The 18,114-nt window shown below is 47.0% G+C and overlaps 1 protein-coding gene across 3 annotated transcripts in view; it reads left to right on the top strand.

The window, feature by feature from the left end:
- Positions 1 to 2,489: 2,489 nt before the first annotated feature.
- Positions 2,490 to 18,114, top strand: part of NHSL2 (NHS like 2) — a 58,193-nt gene continuing 42,568 nt past the window's right edge. For 2 of the 3 annotated variants that reach the window (XM_033119778.1, XM_033119758.1), the window contains exon 1: positions 2,490 to 2,977. In XM_033119778.1, the coding sequence (XP_032975669.1) occupies positions 2,926 to 2,977 (52 nt within the window). In that variant the 5' untranslated portion in view covers positions 2,490 to 2,925. Of the gene's footprint in view, positions 2,978 to 17,261; positions 17,336 to 18,114 lie in introns of those variants that run through there. The other variant, XM_033119768.1, reaches the window with a different exon arrangement.

The raw sequence follows: 18,114 nt of genomic DNA, 5'->3' as shown, positions 1-18,114 counted from the left end.
AGAAATGCAAAAGTAGAAACAGCCACAGGAAATGGGAAGATGCATGGATTTTCTGTGGGCGGCCTCAAGTTTGAATCTAAGCTGTGACCCTTACTTTGGTTCTGGGGGTGGGTATTTTACCCTGTATCCTCAGTTTCTTAATGTGCAATGTGAGAATCACAATATTAACTAGTACCTCCTTACAGGGCTGTGGTGAGGAGCCAATGATGTCAGAAGTTTTCAAGGGCTTTGTGATGTGTGATGCACTGCACACTGGAACATCTTATCATGGGATATATACAAATGCACATTGTTTAAGCAAGTGAAGCTTTCTGGTTTCAGCCTTGGTTGGTGAACAACTGGGGACATGTGGGTTTTCCTCGTTCTCTAAAATGCCTAAGCTTTGTGGCGAGGAGATTGGAATAATCGATAAAGAAAGTGGAGAAGACTTCCACAGCTACTTGGAGTCTCAGGCAAGCTCTCAGAGCTTCTGCTGCATCCTTGGTCTGGTAGGATTAGTGGTACCTCCCTCACAGGCTGGTTGCAAACATGAAATGAGGTGCGGTGTGTGAAGCAGCTGGCATGTGGTATGCTGCCATTATTGCTGCTTCAAGCTGTCAGAGTAGGTGGGCTTCTAGGGATCACTGATGCACAGCTTGTCAACAGGTGCTATGAAGGCTGTGAAGGGAGTATGGGGGGGACACACTGTGTATTATTATTATTATTCATTTTTTCATGTCAACATTGAGCAGTATACTTGTCTGTCATGACGGAACCCAGATATTTTAATAAAGGTGACATGTGCACTTTGAAACCACTCATCTCCTACAAACCTTTCAGCTCCTATCACAGGGGATGACACACTCTGGCATGTGGGAGGCAGGCCAGGTATGGTGGCTGATGGGAGACCAAGTCGGGGGCAGGAGCAACAATGTTTTGAAGGGAGACCCTCCCTGAGCTTTAGGCAGCAGGCCAGGAGTGATAGAAGGGCCACTCGAAGACATAGACCAGCCCCGGCATAGCTCCTATCCAGCCAGGCAGCACTCTGAGCACTTTGCTGATACTAACTCATTAGATGCACACAACAACCTGTTGTTAGCTCCTAATTATATAGATTAGAAACTAAGGCTCAGAGAGGTTAAGTCACTCAGCCAAGGGCACACAGGTGAGACGTGAAGGAGCCTTTGTCCTCCACCCACCACTTGGGCAAAGACTGGACTTCAGTGTCTACCAAGAATTAGTGCCATGATTCTCAAACACTGTCAACTCCTGGGCTCCACCCCCGAGAAATTCTGGAAGTGCAGCCAGCAGGGAAGGCGGGTTTTGTGGAAGCATCTCTCCCACCCTGACAAACATTTAAGTCCCAGCCGTAGCTCTGTATCTCCCCCAGCAATGGCGCTTATCTCTTTCCTCTCTCACCACAGCCAGACTTCCTGAGAGGTGTCTCCCCTGCCCTCCCACTTCCCTCCTTGACCTGCTGTGGTCTGGCCAAGCTCACCCTCTTGGTTTCGCACAGAGAGCACTCATTCCTTGGACCTCAGCCAACTTAGATTCTTGAATGCAGTAGACGATGTCAACGGGTCCTTGCTCCTAGACACTTACCCTTTCCCAACCTCAGGGACACAGCACATTCTCCTTGTCTGGCAATTTCACCTCAGTCTTTTACAGTGCCTTTTTGTAACCATACAAATATGCTGGGAAGATGGGGCGTGCATAGACCCACAGCCCTGCCCTCCAGGAGTTGTCTTGTATAGGAGGTGCCCAGTGCCCTGGAGGCAACAAGCTGCTTCCCCATGTCTCTGTCAAAAAAACCAAACAATGGAAAGGAGAATAAGGCTCCGGCTCGGGCTCTTTGACTCTTCCAAGTAGAAGCTGGTCATGGCCAAGGCACAATCCCTTGGCCTATGCTGGTTTTGCCAGTATGGTCCTGGGGTCCCTTTGTAAGGGGCCTCTGGCACATGTGACTTGTTTCCTGGGCCCCTGTCCTTCTAAGCACATGGAAACAAATTTGAGCAAAGTATGTTTTAAAGCCAGTGCCCTGGGCAATAGAATTTGCTAGAATCTGCAATATGCGGCTGGGCTGGAGGTGGGCGAAGCAGCGAGGAAGGTCAGCAGGCTTCTCCGCCTAATGTCGGACTCTGAACCTCACTATTCTTACGGTGCTTCCCAAAACTTCCCTCTGGGAACCTCAGTTTGCTCCAGTTGCCGGGACTCGGCATCGTTAGGTCCTCTGTCTGTGCTGAGGGTGCTGGCAGATGACCTCTACAGGGTGTAGGCACTCGTTAGGAGTGCGGGAAAGTAAGCTGAGTGGCATCCAGCCGTAGTGCACCGACTCGGTCCAGGCCAAGAGAGAAAGTGTGTGTGTGCAAGAGACTTGTAAAAACAAGGCCTATCTCTGTGCACGTCTCTCCTCTGGGAAGGAAGGGGCTGCGTAGTGACAATAGGCCAGGGGCGCTGAGTCAGACGGCCAGTTCCTGCTCATTTCCCCTCACTGCAGGATAGCAGCCGAGCGGGAGGTCAGCCCTCCGTGCTGCTCCGACTTGGGCCTTGGGCAGTGAACCGTACCTAGAGAAAGACGGCTCCCCTCACTGGCCTGCTGGGACGGAACCATCCGGACTAGTGTGGCTGCACGGGTGCTGGAGGTGGAGGGCAGTGGGAAAGGAGAGAGAGGAAAGTCACTTTGGGAATGCTGCATCACTTTCCCTGGGCTGGGCAGCCCAGGGACAACTTCCCGGGGTAATAGATCATGTGACCAATGGGGCCAAACTGAGCCAGCCACGGTGTTGGGAGGCGGGGAAGGGAAGGGGCCCTGAGTGCCCCCTGAGGAGCCTGCGGACAGGGTTCAGAGCAGCACAGAGCCCATCGGCTCCCTGCCCCCAGTGTGGGCCCAGCACACGCTTCTTCTTTGCATGACGACCTGCTGGATGTGGAGTCTTGGCCATCCACATGGCTGGGATGGACAGAGCAGAGGCTGTCACCATCTTCTGGAGCCGGGGAGGTGAGTCGTTGGGGGAGGAGGGTCACTTGCTCAGCAGAGGGGAGAAGGGAAGGAAGTGGGGCCTGTGAGGGGAGGGGTTTTCTACACAGAGCCGTCCTGAGCCAGCCTGTGCCATCCGGGGGCATGGGGGAGCGGGTTCCCCAGTACTAGAGGTCTGCAAGGAGGGGCAGGTGGGCCACGTAGCAGAGGTGCTTTGGAAGCAATTCCAAATCGGGTGACTCTGGGGGAGGAGAGGGTGGATGTGATCACATCCTAACCCTGATAAGCTGGATTCTAAAGGGATAATGAAAGTGACTGAGGGATTGTAACTGTGTGTGTAAGAAGTGCTGTACCTCTTATTTTCTGTAAATCAACTAAACATACCCTCTCAGGCCCTGTCCCTTGGATGCCGGAAAATACCATGTCAGTCAATCTTGGGGTTTACACACCTCCTGGACTTCTGCTAAAATGCTGGTGTGTGTGTGTGTGTGTGTGTGTGTGTTTGCTTGTTTGGTTTTTTATAACACCAAAGCATGGAAGGAGGGAGGAGCAGGAAAAGGGCACCTGTCACTGGTCGTCTGTCCACCCAGGTTATTACCAAGAGATCAAGTGCTTTGTAATCGCAGCTGAAGCCAGACCTCCTGGCAGTAAGGTAGAATCAGGTTCAGGGTCCTGAGCCACACCAGGGCCTCTCACTGGCTTACGTGACAACGATAGCGAGGGGTGTAGTGACACTGCAGTTGCATGCCCTTGAACATGTGCTGGAAGCTACAGTGAGTGCTGCGGACGTAGTTGGAGTCCATGCTGTGTCTCTGAGGCTCTACTTGGTCCTTTGTGGCAGGAGGTGATGAGCTAGAGGAGTTTGAACAGCAGAGTGATGGGTCTGAGAAGAGTAGATGAGGTGGGGGCTCAGTCGCTACAGCTGAGACCCACGGACAAGGAGGAACTTTCTAACAAACTGTCTAGGGCTGCCTTGAAAGGGAATGAGGGGTGTGGGTGTCTTTAGGCACATTGCCTTTCCCATAGTCACGGGGCAAACCCTTGAGAATACAAGGGCCAGTGCAGGCTGGCCCTGCTCTTCTGAGGGGGCAGCGCCCCCCTCAGCAGGGGTGCAGTCCCAGCCCCATCCTGCAGTGGGCTCCCTCCTTCCACCTCCACTGCTCCAACCCTGGGCTGGCACCACCATCTCTCCCTCCCCCTGGGCTCCCTGCTCCCACCTTTGCCCCTCTCCAGCCAGAGCAAGACTTTCAAAACAGAGCCAGCTACTCAAAGCCCTCTGCTGGCCGCCCACCGCCCGTTGAGGACAGTCCAGATTTCTTTTCCTTCTTTACTGCGTCCTTTTTACTCTCTAAAAACAGCAGAGATAGCGTTGTTTCTCACTCTAACACAGCTCTGACATTTCATAAATCTATGTCCTAGACAGCTGGAAAAGGCTATATTTAACCTTCCGCCTCGTGGCCTTTGATGAAGGGACTTGCTTCAGGCACTGCCTCCTAGTGCCACAGAAGACCAGAGCCTTTTCTTTGTTCTCTCAGAGGCCAAAGTGGCCTCTCCCTCCAAGGAGGTGGTGCCCATAGCTTAGCCAGCCTCCTGCCCCAGAGCACCCACCGTCTCCTCTGTGTCTATGTGAGGGTCCTGGGCCCCAGCCCCTGGAGTATGCCCCTCAGCTTTCTTATGAGCCCCTCAGCTGGGGGAGCACAAGAATAGTACAGAGAACAGGGCCGGTGTTGGCTGCCAGTCTGGGCTGCGGGGGGAGCCAGGAGAGAAGAAAATGTGTCACGCTAAATAACATGGCAGGCCCTGTATGTGAAGCTTTGCATATCATGCCTCCTGTGACCCTCACAGCAATCCTAGGTTGTGGGTAGTATTATTACCTACGTCATACTCCAATGAGGACACTGGGGCTCAGAGCAGTTCAGTGACTTACCCAAAGTCACAAGCAGCTAGATTGCTTTGCACAGTCCCAGGGCATCCTGGCTGAGTTGGTACTGCCCTTTGAAGCAGTTCTTCTGCACTGGCCTCCCTCACTTCTTTGGGTATCTTTTGCAAACACTTCAGTCCCTTGCAGGCTCTTTTCTCATTGCCCAGCACCCAGGGTCCAGGCCCATGTCAACCTCTGCCCCTAGCTGAGGAGTCCAGCCCTGCACTCTAAGGCCTGATGGACTGACATCTTCCCACCGCTGCTCCCGCATTCTCTTCTCTCTTGCCTCACAGATGGCAGCTACTGGGACTGGTAGCCTCACACAATTAGCTCTACTCTTTTTTCTCTGCTGGTTCCCTACCCTGCTAACAACACTAACACCCTCTGTGTCCTTGGACAAATCGGTTCCCCGCCTGGTCCCAGTGGGAAGATAGGATACTCTGTAAGGGCCCTCCCAGTTCACAGTGTGGGCCATGACAGTCGCCACAGGCGCCGGTTCAGAAACTTCACTGAGCCAACGAAGGGGCTGATTACATGGAAGTGACTGCCCCTGAGCCAATAGACAAAGCGACAGAGTGGTAATGAGCACCACGTTTGTAGGGCACTTTATTGTTTACCAAGTGCTTTCACAGTCAGCGGGGTAGCAGGGAGGGGACCTCCAAGGTGATCTTAATGGTACATGGTACAGCTTTAAAGAACATTGAATTACATGGTGAGAAAATGGTTCTCGCTTCCTTCTCCTTGCAGCTTTGCGATTGTATCAAGGAGAAAGTCTCAGCATGGTGCTATTCTTCAACCTCTGTAATGCTTGCTAATCTTTTGGAATGGAACTAGAGCAGGCCTGGATCTCAAAGACGCTGACAGACAGACAACGATACCCACATAGAACTTAATTACTCTCTTTCCATTGTATTTTTTTTCACTGTTATTTCCTATTTCTGGCAAATGATGCTCCTTTTGTTTTGTTTTGTTTTGTTTTTTGTTACCTTATACAATTTATTTTAATATAAATTTATTTAGGCAAAATGTTCATATCGAGAAAAAGATGAAGTGTCCACCACAGGGGCCCAGTCAGACCTCCCGGGGCTTCAGTGCTGGAGAGGCAGAGACAAGAAAATAGTGGTTTGGAGGGCAGAGTGTGGCTGTCGAGAGTTGGTGGCTGTATTTTTAACTAAAAAAAAAAAAAAAAAAAAAAGAGTTGGTGGCCGGTAGGGCATAATAAATATTTGTTAAAACAATGAATGAGAATGATATTCTGAGCACTGAGCATAGAGGCGAGGATGATAGAGACGCAAACAAGTTGCAGGGAAATTCTGGTATAATGGAGGTCACTTTTTACTAATAGTAAAGAGACTATTCTTGCTTCTCTTGGAGGCCTTATCATAAGACCCTCCCAACAACCCTGTAAGGCATGGGTTATTGTACTCACTCTACACATGTGCAAACTGAGGTGCAAGGATTTGCTTTAGACTTCACTGTCGGCCAGATCCCCCGAGCCAGGCCGGTACCGCGTGCCCTCTCTCTACCCCACCCAGCCCCTCTCAAAGCCATGTGCAGTCCTTTGCAGTTTGCAAAGCGCTTGTTACATGTATTGTCATCTTGTCACAGACCTGTGAGGGCGAAAAATAAGGGTTGCAGAAGAAAGTAGGTTTTTACCTTTAGTTTCTTAACCTGTCTGGTATTCTTTCAGAAATAGATATATTCTGATCATATTTATAACAGTGAGATTCTTTTTTATTTGTTTTTTTTCTCCTACACATTCTTAACCACCTGTGAAATTCTTCCTTTACACTCATCTGTTCTTTCAGAGCTTGTCTCAAAAGTGACAAAATTGTGATCAAAATCCTTAGTTCCTTTTGAGCTATGAGGGGGGGAAATATGGTTTTTTGCTTTTAAAATTTCAGCCTTACTCAAAAGGCAAAACTTTCTTACTTTGAAACATTAAAAATGTATGAGACCAAGCATACCTCTTCTTTAATGTGCAATGAATACTATAGGAGACTTTTTGGGGGGAGGGGTCGTATAGTCTGAATAAAAGGCCACTTAGAGTCAACTAAAACCCTTCCTTGTCCCCTCTCTACCACCCTTAGGCTGTACCCTCTGCCAGTCTTTGTGCCCACCCTCCTCCTCAAACTCCAGACCAAGTCTCTTTGTTATCTTCATTCCATGCCCAGAAGGTTTCCTGTCAAGTGCCAATGAAGGCAAGTTCTGAGGCTGTCCAGAAAGAATTCTAGCATCTCTCCCAATGGGTTCCACTGGAGGTTATCTTGTCCCAGAGTTCGCCTTAAGCAGAGCTTTTGTCTCGAGTTTTCTGTGCCATTACTATAATAGGACCAGAATTAAAATGTTCTCTCTAGTTATAGTTACCACAATACCATGCTAGCCTCATGGATTAAGCAAGAGAGCCCTCATTTCTAATCATTTCCTTGACTTCCTTGTAGGGAACTTGCAATAAACAGAGGGGGCCAAAGTGGGGTGTAGGGATCAACTTTATGCTTTAAACATTAGCAGACTAAATAAATCACCCTTATGAAAGTGTAGTTTTCAAAGAGTTACAAACATGACTCATTGAAATATATAGTGATCACGTATCAAAGATTTATTGAACTCATTGATAAGGAAACCAGCATTGTGGTGAAGCTGGTTTTAAAAAAGATATGGGAGCCTGACAGTTCCTCAAAACGTTAAACAGAGAATTCCCATATGACCCAGCAATCCCACTTTTGGGTATCTACCCAAAAGAATTGAAAACAGGGACTCGAACAGATACTTGTACATGAATATTCACCGCAGCACTATTCACAATAGCCAAAAGGTGGAAACAACCCAAGTGTCCATCAGCAGATGAATGGATACATAAAACATGGCATATCCATACAATGGAATGTTATTCAGCTGTAAAGGGAGTGAAGTTCTAATCCGTGTTACAACATGGATGAACCTTGAAAACATGTTCAGTGAAAGAAGCCAGGCACAAAAGAACAAATACTGTATGATTCCACTTATATGAAAAATCTAGAGTAGGCAAACACATAGGGACAGAAAGTAGACAGGACATATTCAGGAGCTGGGAGGAATGGGCATAGGAAATTACTGCCTAAGTTTCTCTTTGGAGTGATGACAATTTTTGGAAATGGATAGTGGAGATGGTTGGGTAGTGGAGATAGTGGAGATAGTGACACAATGATGGGAATACATGCCATTGATTTGTACACTTAAAATGATTAAAATGGCAAATCTGTACTATTTTCTAATTTTAAAAAAAATCTACTCCCTTTTAAAAGTGTTTACTTGCTCAAAGCTGCAGGTTTGATATGCTATTTAAAGAAAAAAGTTCATAAATCTCCCAGCTCACATGCCGTTTGTTTCATACTTGATTGTGTTCTGTTCCTTGAGGACAGCTACCCAGGCCTTCGTGTCCCTGCAACATGCAGCACTGACCTAACTAAGCACTTGGTAGGTTCCTACCACATACACTATGCTTGACTGAGGTCCCATCTTGGTTGGCAAGATTCAGAACACTCATGGCTTTCCCTTTGTCTTTTAAGTGTGCACAGAAACATTGAAAATGGACTCCCTGTCCTCCAGGGACTTACATTCTGGCTGGGGAAACAAAAGCAAGTGTTCTAGGTGAGTCAGGCAGACTTAGGACCCTGTTGGCCCCTTTCTACTTATGTTACCTTGAACAAGAAGCCTCACTATCCCTCAGTTTCCTCATCAGTGCAATGAAAATAATCATGATAATTCCTACCTTGACTACTTCATAGAAGAGATGGGAGGTTCCAATGAAGAAAGCTGTGTAAGTGCTTGTGAACAAGAAAATGATATCCATATTTTAGTTAAATTATTCCATGAAGTTTAAATAACAATGCAAGGTAGCCAAGCTCCAAATGAGCTCTTGTGGTACTCACTAATGGGCAGGAAGATTCCAGAAGGCTTGCTTAGGTGGGTCATGAAGCATGAGCAGAATTTCAATCAGGGCTGGGGGGAGGGGTGGCATACCCACATAGGGAGCACAAGGGAAGCAAATTGGGTAAGGGAAGAAAGATGGACACATGCTTGAGGCTGGTGAAGAGACCAAGTGTGAAGAGGCAGTGGGAGAACCGCCGAGGTGAAGCCTCCGGTGCCAGGCTGGGCCTTCCAGCTGGGAGAAGTCACGGCGGCTCTTGAACAGAGGCGTGTGTTAGGAAAGCAAACTTTAGAATGTAGATTCCTCTAAGATTGGACTTCTTGTTCTCCTCATAATTTATTTTCCATTCAAGTGTTGTTATTACAAAATAAAACACAGACTCATTAAACAACCAAAAAAATCAACAAATATATTTGGAGTAAAAAATGAAAGTCCTTCTTCAACTCACCCTTCCTTTTCCACACCCCTCCCCACAAGTTCCAGTCTCTTTCAAAGGCCATCACTCATTCCAGATCTTTTCCTATGACTATGCCTACGTGTGTCCGTATCTTTCTACATAAACGGGATTCTATCATGCATTTTGAATGGCTGTATAGCATTTCTTAGTAAGAATATACCACAATTTATTTCACCAATCCCCTACTGAAGATTTCTGCAATTAATTTTGCGTTTTCTTTTTTGCTTTTATGTCTTTAGAATAATATATGCATGTGGTGAAAGAAATTCAACAGTATAAAATAGTATTTACTGAAAAGAGTAATCCTCCTGCCTAGTCCAACCCCAGCCCCACTTTAACAGCTCCCCTCTCAAGAGACAACCACGCGTACCAGGTTCTTGTGTGTCCTTCCAGGTATGATGTGTATATATATCAGAGTGTGGGAGACTGTGTGTGTGTGTGTGTGTGTGTGTGTGGAGAGGGAAGGAGGGACAGAATATTCTATCATGTGGCCGAGCCACAATTTACCTAACTTCTATTGAAGAGGGTTATTGCCAGTGTCTTGCCATTACACATAGTACTACAATGTATATCTTTGTTCATGCAGTTTCATATGGACTTCGTCTCTAGTAGAAATTCCTAGAATTGGCGTTGTTGAGTAAAAAGGAATGTGCATTTCAATTTTTGACACATAATGCCAACTTGCCTTCCAAAGAAGTTGTGTCACCAGCCATGTATGAGAGTGCCTGTTCCTCCATATTGCTCTTTCCCCATCATGGCATTGTAATACAACTTTTTCATCTGAGCTGGGGAACAGGATGAAAGCTGAGGTAGTGGGCTTGGGAGTGTGGTCAGGGAAGGCAGCCATTGCCCAGGCATTGCCCGTGGGTATGGCTGAGGATCTCATACCAACCCAGTGGGGTATGTAACCACAGACATTGTGTCCCCAAGACCTTAGGTATGTAGTGGCACCCAGGAATTACTCATGATCCATGAATCCACGTGGTATGGGTGGATTCTGCCACCCATTCTTACCTGCCCAGAGTGATTCTTTTGGTTCTCGCCGCAGTCTTCCAGCTTCACACAGAACCTCTCTGGACCTCCTTCTATGCATCAGCAGCCAGGACCGGAAAGCCTGAATGGCTGTGCGCATGTTCACACACACACACACACACACACACACACACACACACACACTCACACACACACTAACAAGACAGAATATAGAAGTCAAGACCTAGGTTCCCCAGTACAACTCTGGGCTTTCTGAAGCACAGCTCTTGTGTGTGGTCTGGGTTCCCAGAGACTGCAAGATAGCTGGTCCCTTGTCGTAAGAACAAGGTGTGCTTCAGTTTCTTTAGGTGGCAGGGCATGAGCGTCAGGATTTATGTATAGCTGACAGAGAGGAAGCCATCTCTGGCAGCTGCTACTCTTCACAAGTGATGCTGCAGGAGTGCTGGTCCACCACTCAGCTTCTCTCTGTCACGGCCTCTCCTGCTGCCCCCATAGTCTCGCTTTGCTTACTGCTGTCTCCCTGAGCGTCTCCTGGCTTCTGAGCCACCCCACTACATGGACCCCTCCATATGTCTATGTCACATTGAGTTCGCCAGCAAAGGACTCTTGTTGGGTCAGTTGGTCACTCATTGGGTCCTCATTGCAGCACGCTCAGAGGCCACTAGGAGCCCTCGAGACCCAGCTGGAAGACGACTGTCCCTGTCTCAGGCATAGGCTCCCTAGTCCATTCAGTTTTGAGCAAAAGAACAGTGCCTGGCACGGAGTAGCCACTCAGCAAAATATTTATCAAATGAGTAAATGGTAATCCAGACTCAAGGAATCACTTCTGTCCACTTTGTTCAGAAGGGGCTTATGGGTGAGGCAGGCCCATAAGTATTGTAGGAGTCCTGTCTAAAACATTCAGCTTAAGGCCAAGCTTAGCAAATCAATTCCCTGGCTTTCTAATATACTTCTATCTGCAAATGTTCTATGGAGAAGAATGCAGGCTTTGTCAGCAGACAGACCTGAGTTCCAATCCTGACTATCACCAGCTCTGCAGCTTTCAGCAGCTTCCTTGACCTCTCCTTGCCCTCACCAATAAGAGGGGCCTTGGAATAGCTGCCTTGCAGTGTTGTTGGGGAAACTCGGCTAGACAGAGACTGCAAAGTGCCTAGTACATGAAGGTGTTCAAGAGGGATTATCTGGGCTGGCCTGGTGGCTCAGGTGGTTAGAGCTCCATGCTCCTAACTCCGAAGGCTGCTGGTTCGATTCCCACATGGGCAAATAGGCTCTCAGCCACAAGGTTGCTGGTTCAACTCCTCGAGTCCCCCAGGGGATGGTGGGCAGCGCCCCCTGCAATTAGCAATGGTAACTGGACCTGGAGCTGAGCTGCTCCCTTCACAACTAGGATTGAAAGGACAACAACTTGACTTGGGAAAAAAAAAGTCCTGGAAGTACACACTGTTCCCCAATAAAGTCCTGTTCCCCTTCCCCAATAAAATCTTTTTTTTTAAAAAAAAGAGGGATTATCTATTGTGATTATTAAAGGCATTTTTTTTTTTTAAGTTAAACCTCTGGCTTTATCAGTTAAGCTCTCAGTAATGAATTTCTCGTCAAACACCACCAGGCAGCACAAACACTTCTTCTTATGGATGTTCACAAACAAAGGAAAAAGCCCTTTTCTTCTTTCTGTCTGTCTTTCTTTCTTTCTTTCTTTCTTTCTTTCTTTCTTTCTTTCTTTCTTTCTTTCTTTCTTTCTTTCTTTCTTTCTTTCTTTTCTTTTCTTTCTTCTCTCTTTCTTTATTTCTTTCTGCTGGTCATTTAGTTTTGACACAAGGCAAGCCATCTCCTCATTTGCTAAGATTCTTTTCAAATACTTACGAATTCTGTCTCCCTCTGATAGTTGTACAACCTGGGTTCTAATGCACTGAGTAGCCCCTGGACTATTTCGGCATTTTATTGGAATTAATTACCAGGAAAGGCCCTTTCCCTGCAGACGTGGGACTCTGGCCAGGTCCCTATGTGGCAGTAGTGAGTGTATCTCCATCGAAGACACATGTTGTTACAAGCGCCTTCGTGGTAGCTGGTCCTGTGCTGTGGGTTCTTTCTTCAGTCCAGGAGTAAAGACAGTAGGTAACAAAGGGCCTGCTTAATACGACTTCATTCCAAAGTCCAAGGTATACGCTAGGGTGCGTGACCCAGAGGTTATCCATCTGCCCCGCTGTCCATGCATGGACGTTGAGAGTGTTTCCAGTTTCATGCTATTGCTAGCATCGTCACATACACCTGTGTGCATGTGTGTGAAAGTACAGTTACTGGATCAAATCGTGTGTGAATTGTTACTTTGGATAAACAGCAGAATATTGCCCTGAAGAAAGGCTTCAAATGTACGCCTGTATCAACATGATGGGTCCCATTCCCCTCCCTCAGAGGTGCACATGGGGCTTCAACTGATCCTATAAAATTTTATGTCTTTCAGAAGAAGGTTCTGGGGAAAATGTGTTTGTTTCTAGTACTTTTATATATGCTTGAAATAGTTCATCATCTAAAAAGGAAACTGAGGCTCAGACAGGTTCACAGCCCCACTGGAGCCCCGACCCTGTTGTTTAGTGGTGCCCAGTGCATCACCGAGACCTCACATTGCAGTTCACTGAGAGCCCCTTCTCTCCCAGACTCCAGTGTAAATCCTTGGGTAACATTATGATTCTTGGATTCCAGGCCAAAGAAGATGACCCCCAAATTTTTGCTATTGTCGCCCTAATGCTGGAGCCTGCCTGCCCACCAAGTTTACTCAGGGGTTCTGGGTATACTTGAATTGAGTGTGATGAGTGCTTGGGGCAAATGTCAGATCCCGGAGCCATGAGTCTGACATTGAGACATGGGTGTGGCGAAGCAACAGTCTCCCAAACCTCTTTCTGGAACTGAAATTTTGCCTCGGTGTCTCCTGCCGGCAGCATTGCCCTGATCAGTGACATAATGGGGGCCATCAGGCCTTATCGGCAGCACTTGGAATAAAACAGAAAGTAGGAATGGTAGGAAGGGCTTTCCTCAGTGCTTGGCCTGGTTGCCATGGTCCCCAAGCACTATTGTTTCCTTCAACCATTCGTGGCATCCATCAGCAGGCAGGAGCCAGAAACTCTATGAAGCAGACCAGGGAGAAAGTGGTTAACCGAAAAGACAAGACAGAGTAGGGGAGTAATTAAACAAACAAAAAGAGTGAGTGGGAAGGATTTGGTGTATAGAAATGTGAGGCGTAGAAAACAGGTTTTTTTTAAGGAGTCTTCCTGAGATGTGATGGATGAGTGGCTACATCAGAGTTAGCTGACAAGTGCCCATTATGTAGCTGCCATGTGTTATGAGTACAGCAACTCTGTGACCTGGATTTTCCAGAAAAGTCCCAGTTTCAAGTTTTTGATTCTATTTGTCAGGCCAAGAATCCTGGTTTGAGCTTCAGAAAATAAGGTCACTGTAGTCTAGTAGCTCACTAGGTCACCCAGGGAAGGCTGCTCTTCCTGCTGAGAAGGGCATCTCCGCATGGGGTGTACCACAGAGACAGGCTTTGACCCCCACAGACGAGAGTTTAAATGCACTCTGCATTAACCCTGCCAACTTGGGCGATTCTCGGACCCCCCATTTCCTTTAAAGGAATGAGAACAATAACACCTGTGACACAGGGTTATTGTGAATAACAAACGACATGTTTACCTTTAAAGGTGAATGTTAGTTGTTAAAATTCATTCCTTCATTCAACAACTAAGTGTCCACTGCATGCCAGGCATGAAGCCAGGCCTGGGAATACAAAGGTGAGCAAAACAGACATGGTCTCTTCTAGCGTGGAGCTTTCAGCCCGGGCTGGGGGGTAAGGGGGTCGGTAGACATTAGTCAAAGACTCACCCATCCAAGGTCCATGCAGGGGAGACACAGGGTAGAACTGTTCTTTGTAAAAGCTTCTGTATAGAGTGAGGGGGCACGAGAGGGGACTGAAAGCCATTAGCAGGCTTCTGTCAGTGACAGTAGGTTGGGCTAGGGCGGTGGCAGTGCCAGTGAGAAATGGTCAGAATCTGGATCTATTTTGGAGGTAGAAGCAGTGGAACTTGATGGACTGCCGTTCGGGAGTGAGGAAGAGTTCCCCGGCCAGGGGCCACAAAGCCGGTCCTGGGCTGCTGAGCGTTACGGTGTGGACGCTGCATTTCTCCTCTTCCCCCTCCTGTGCAGCAGTGCGGTTTCAGTCCTTAGGGCTGGAAATCTGTTCACTGGACTTGCTCTTAAATAAGCATCTAGTATTTAAAATTGAACTTTTGCCAATGGGGTTTATAGATGATGTAATACAGAATTGTACACCTAAAATCTGTTTAACTTTACGAACAATTGTCACCCCAATAAACTTTAATTTAAAAAAAAAAACTTTAAAAAAAGATAAATAAATAAATAAAATAAAATAAAATTGGGCTTTTGCGTAAATTAAAAAGCCAAATAGATGGCATTCTGGCTTAGTTTCCATGAACTGAGGATGCTGAAAAAATTCTTCACTCTAGGTGGTCTCCTCAGGGACCAGTATACGTTTTTTCCACAGGACCCCTTTCAAACTTCTGGCTCAGTGCTTTTCATGCTAAGATGCTGGAAGAGAAGAGGATCTGAAAGGGGAGTGGAGATAGGAAGGGTCAAAGACAAGGTTGAGTTCCATAACAATAGTTAACCACACTTTGTAGTTTTCAAAAGAATGTCATACTAATTATTTATTGTCGTGTCCTGACTCCCAGTCCAGTGCTTTTGCTACTTACTGCGCTGCCAGAATCTTCACTTTTGGGGTGAGGGGTGGCAGGGCAGATCTCTCCATGAAAAACAAAAAACTTCCAATAGACATTCAAGGCCTTTCTTTATTGAAGCAATTTATTTCATTTGCATTGAAAATGATTGTTGAAAGAAAATTTGGCATTTTCCCACACCACTTGTCCCCACACACTTCAACAGGGCTTTCATCTCCCAATCCTTGCAGGCCTACCCTTCAGAAGCTATTATCTGCTTGACAATTGGCTGAGACGCTTGTGTTTTTTCCTCTCTCAATTAAACTCTAAGGACTGAGGTTCCCATCTCTCCTGGAGCAAACAAATCTTTTGTTATACCTGTTTCCCAGAAGCTGGAGAGCTTTTTTCCTTTCTCCAATTTCTATACTTGTCTTTCCAAAACACTTGACCCTCTTGGTTATTTTTAACTGCAGATGGCAAATTAAATTGGTTTCCCAAACTTGGACCAAGTCTTCTCTCCAAAGCCCATTGCTTTTACCCTGCCTCCACTCATTCTTGAACTAGGAAAGAAAAAAAAAATCACAGATACATTGTCCTTGGTTGTTATTTTTCTCTTTGTAAGCTGTCTTATCTTGACATGAATGTGGCAAAATCGCTAGGGAGAAGTGCTAGGGTGTATTTCCACTGGGTAGGTTTTTCTCTCCACAGTTGGGTAGGGCTGACATGGCCACCTTAGATAATGGTCTCTGTAGTTGAGCATTAATCCAGCATAGTGCCTTCCTCTTCTATGGGAAGACAGAGGTAGCAGGAGATGTTCCCCATTTACAGATCCTGTGGGTTTTGAAGGTGAGAGGAAAGAGAAGGTGAGGAAACGAGTGGACTTAAATGGAGGAATAAGAAAGAGGAAGATGAGAGGGGTGTTTGCAAGTAGAAATAAAGCTATGGAAAGAATAAGAGAAACTCTGATTTTTATTGAAAAATATTAATTCTTTATACTAGTATAGAAACTATTATAATAAATTATATTCCAATATGTAAAATATAAATGTGTGTGATAGTTTTACTGTTGTAAAAGTAGCATACTTTTTGTTAAAACTTGAAATAGTACAGAAGGATTACAGTGAAAGTCCCTTCACCCTCCCTCTCAGAGCCCCCCTCACACCCACTAGGACATCTATGGGAACACTTACTTGTGTGTCCTTGCACACTTGTTCGGTGCACAGGTAAACATAGGTGTGCTTTCTGTGTGCACAAATGAGACCATACTATGCATGCTGGCCCATTCCTTGTCAACTTTTTTCTTAAGCTCAACAATAACTCTCTGAAGTTTTTCCACTTCTGCTCATAGATATCTACTTCATTCTTCTTAATGGCTGCATGGGAGCCCATCATATGGATGCCCTGTGGTGTGCGCAACCCATCCCTGTTGATGGACATTTAAATAAAATTCAAAGTCCAGGGCAGCTCTACCCAACAGAACTAGAACGTGAACCACCTATGCGAGGCATCTATGGGGTTTTGAATATTCTGGTAGTAGCCACATTCCCCCTACTCGATTCCAATGCCGCCATTATTCTACTCTAAATCCCCATGTATACACGAGTTTGTTTGGGGCTGTTCTGGTTCATTCACCAATTCACCAATTTCTGTACCAGTATCCCCTATTTCCGTAACCACATTTAAAAGTAAGAAAAAAGTCATTTTAATCTTTGATTTGATTCAATATATCAAAAATATTTCAACATAGAATCAACATAAAATGATTAATGAGACATTTTACATTTTTCTTTCATACTAAATCTTTAAAATGTGGTGTTCATGTTACACTTACAGCACATGTGGCTGGTGGCTACGTGCTGGACAGTGGAATTCTAGTAGGCAGAGGTCCAAAATGTCACCAGAGCTGTGTGTCTCTGTGGTGGGTAGAAATGGATTAGAAGGGCAGAAGCTGAGGACAAAAACCTCAACTTCAACAATCGGGGCACGCCCTGGGGCCTCCCAAAGCCTTGATAGGGCCCTACTCCTGTACCCCCCTGGGCTCTAGCTCTGCTGGCCACAGAGATAAGAAAAGAGCCCTGAGTGCTCAGGAGGCGATTATCTGGGGCTGTCACAGGTTCCCCTTCCTTTGCCTCAGAGGTGCCTCTGTTCACAGCCTCATTGTACCTCTCATTGTGATCAGGCCCCATTTCCTCTTTTTCACAAACAGAGTGGTGTGGCAATGGGGCTCTGGGGAAAGCCCTGGGGAGGGTGTGGTGGGAGGAACCCACATCTTGGCTTACTCAACTGTGAGATCTTAACCCAGTAGCGCCAGAGCAGCTGTGGTTCCTGGCGGCAGTGGTGACAGTCATGGCAGCACAACCTGGAGCCTGCAATGGTGAGCTCAGGCGCAATTGTATACTGCAAGAGGATTTGCATTGGGGCTTGAGGTTGGTGGCTGGTGCCTGGATGAGTGGTGGCAGAAGGAGGCAGGAGGGTGCAGCAGGAGGCAGGTGGTTGGAGCGCACTGGACACAGGGAAGCCAGTTTGGGCCTGGCCTGAGCCAGGCCAGGTTTGGGAAGCATTTGGACTCCACAGCAAGCTTGACGGCTCACCCCCAGGTAGGCAGGAAGCTGAGAAATGTGATTACACTCTGAAAGGTAGTGTGCTCTCCCTGGGCAAAGGCGGTAGCCCCGTGCCCACTGCCAGACTGATTTCCAAACCAGCCCTACCCCAGCCTACCCTTCCCTCTACTGGCCAGCCGCAAGTACCAAGCCCACGGCAGTGGACTGGGCCAATGGCTCAGAGTGGACTCAGCTGCAGGAGAAAGGAATTTCTTTCTGTGGCAGTCTGAGAGGGAGCTCTTCCTCACCAGCTTCACCTCCCAGTTTCCCGTTGCGTTCTTCTTTGACTCTTATTGCTGCCTCCTCTAGCCCTGTGGCTTCGAAACGCTCAGAAGTATCAGACTCCTCACACACCATGCAAAACCCAGCTACTTTCTGCCTGGTCACATAAGCTAGAGCCTCCCAACAAGTTAGGCCTGGACTGGAGGAATAGGATTAGGAATACAGAGCAGCTTCACAGCAAATCAAAATCCCATATGTAAGCAGACGTCTCACCCCAGCTTCTACTACTCCAGCCCTGTCCCCCAGCTGGCCAAAGGGTGGAAGCCCTGCT

The sequence above is a fragment of the Rhinolophus ferrumequinum genome, chromosome X, assembly GCF_004115265.2.
Source record: "Rhinolophus ferrumequinum isolate MPI-CBG mRhiFer1 chromosome X, mRhiFer1_v1.p, whole genome shotgun sequence".
NCBI lineage: Eukaryota > Metazoa > Chordata > Mammalia > Chiroptera > Rhinolophidae > Rhinolophus > Rhinolophus ferrumequinum.
Note: the sequence above shows the minus strand (reverse complement) of the source record. Positions and strands in the feature narration are given on the sequence as shown.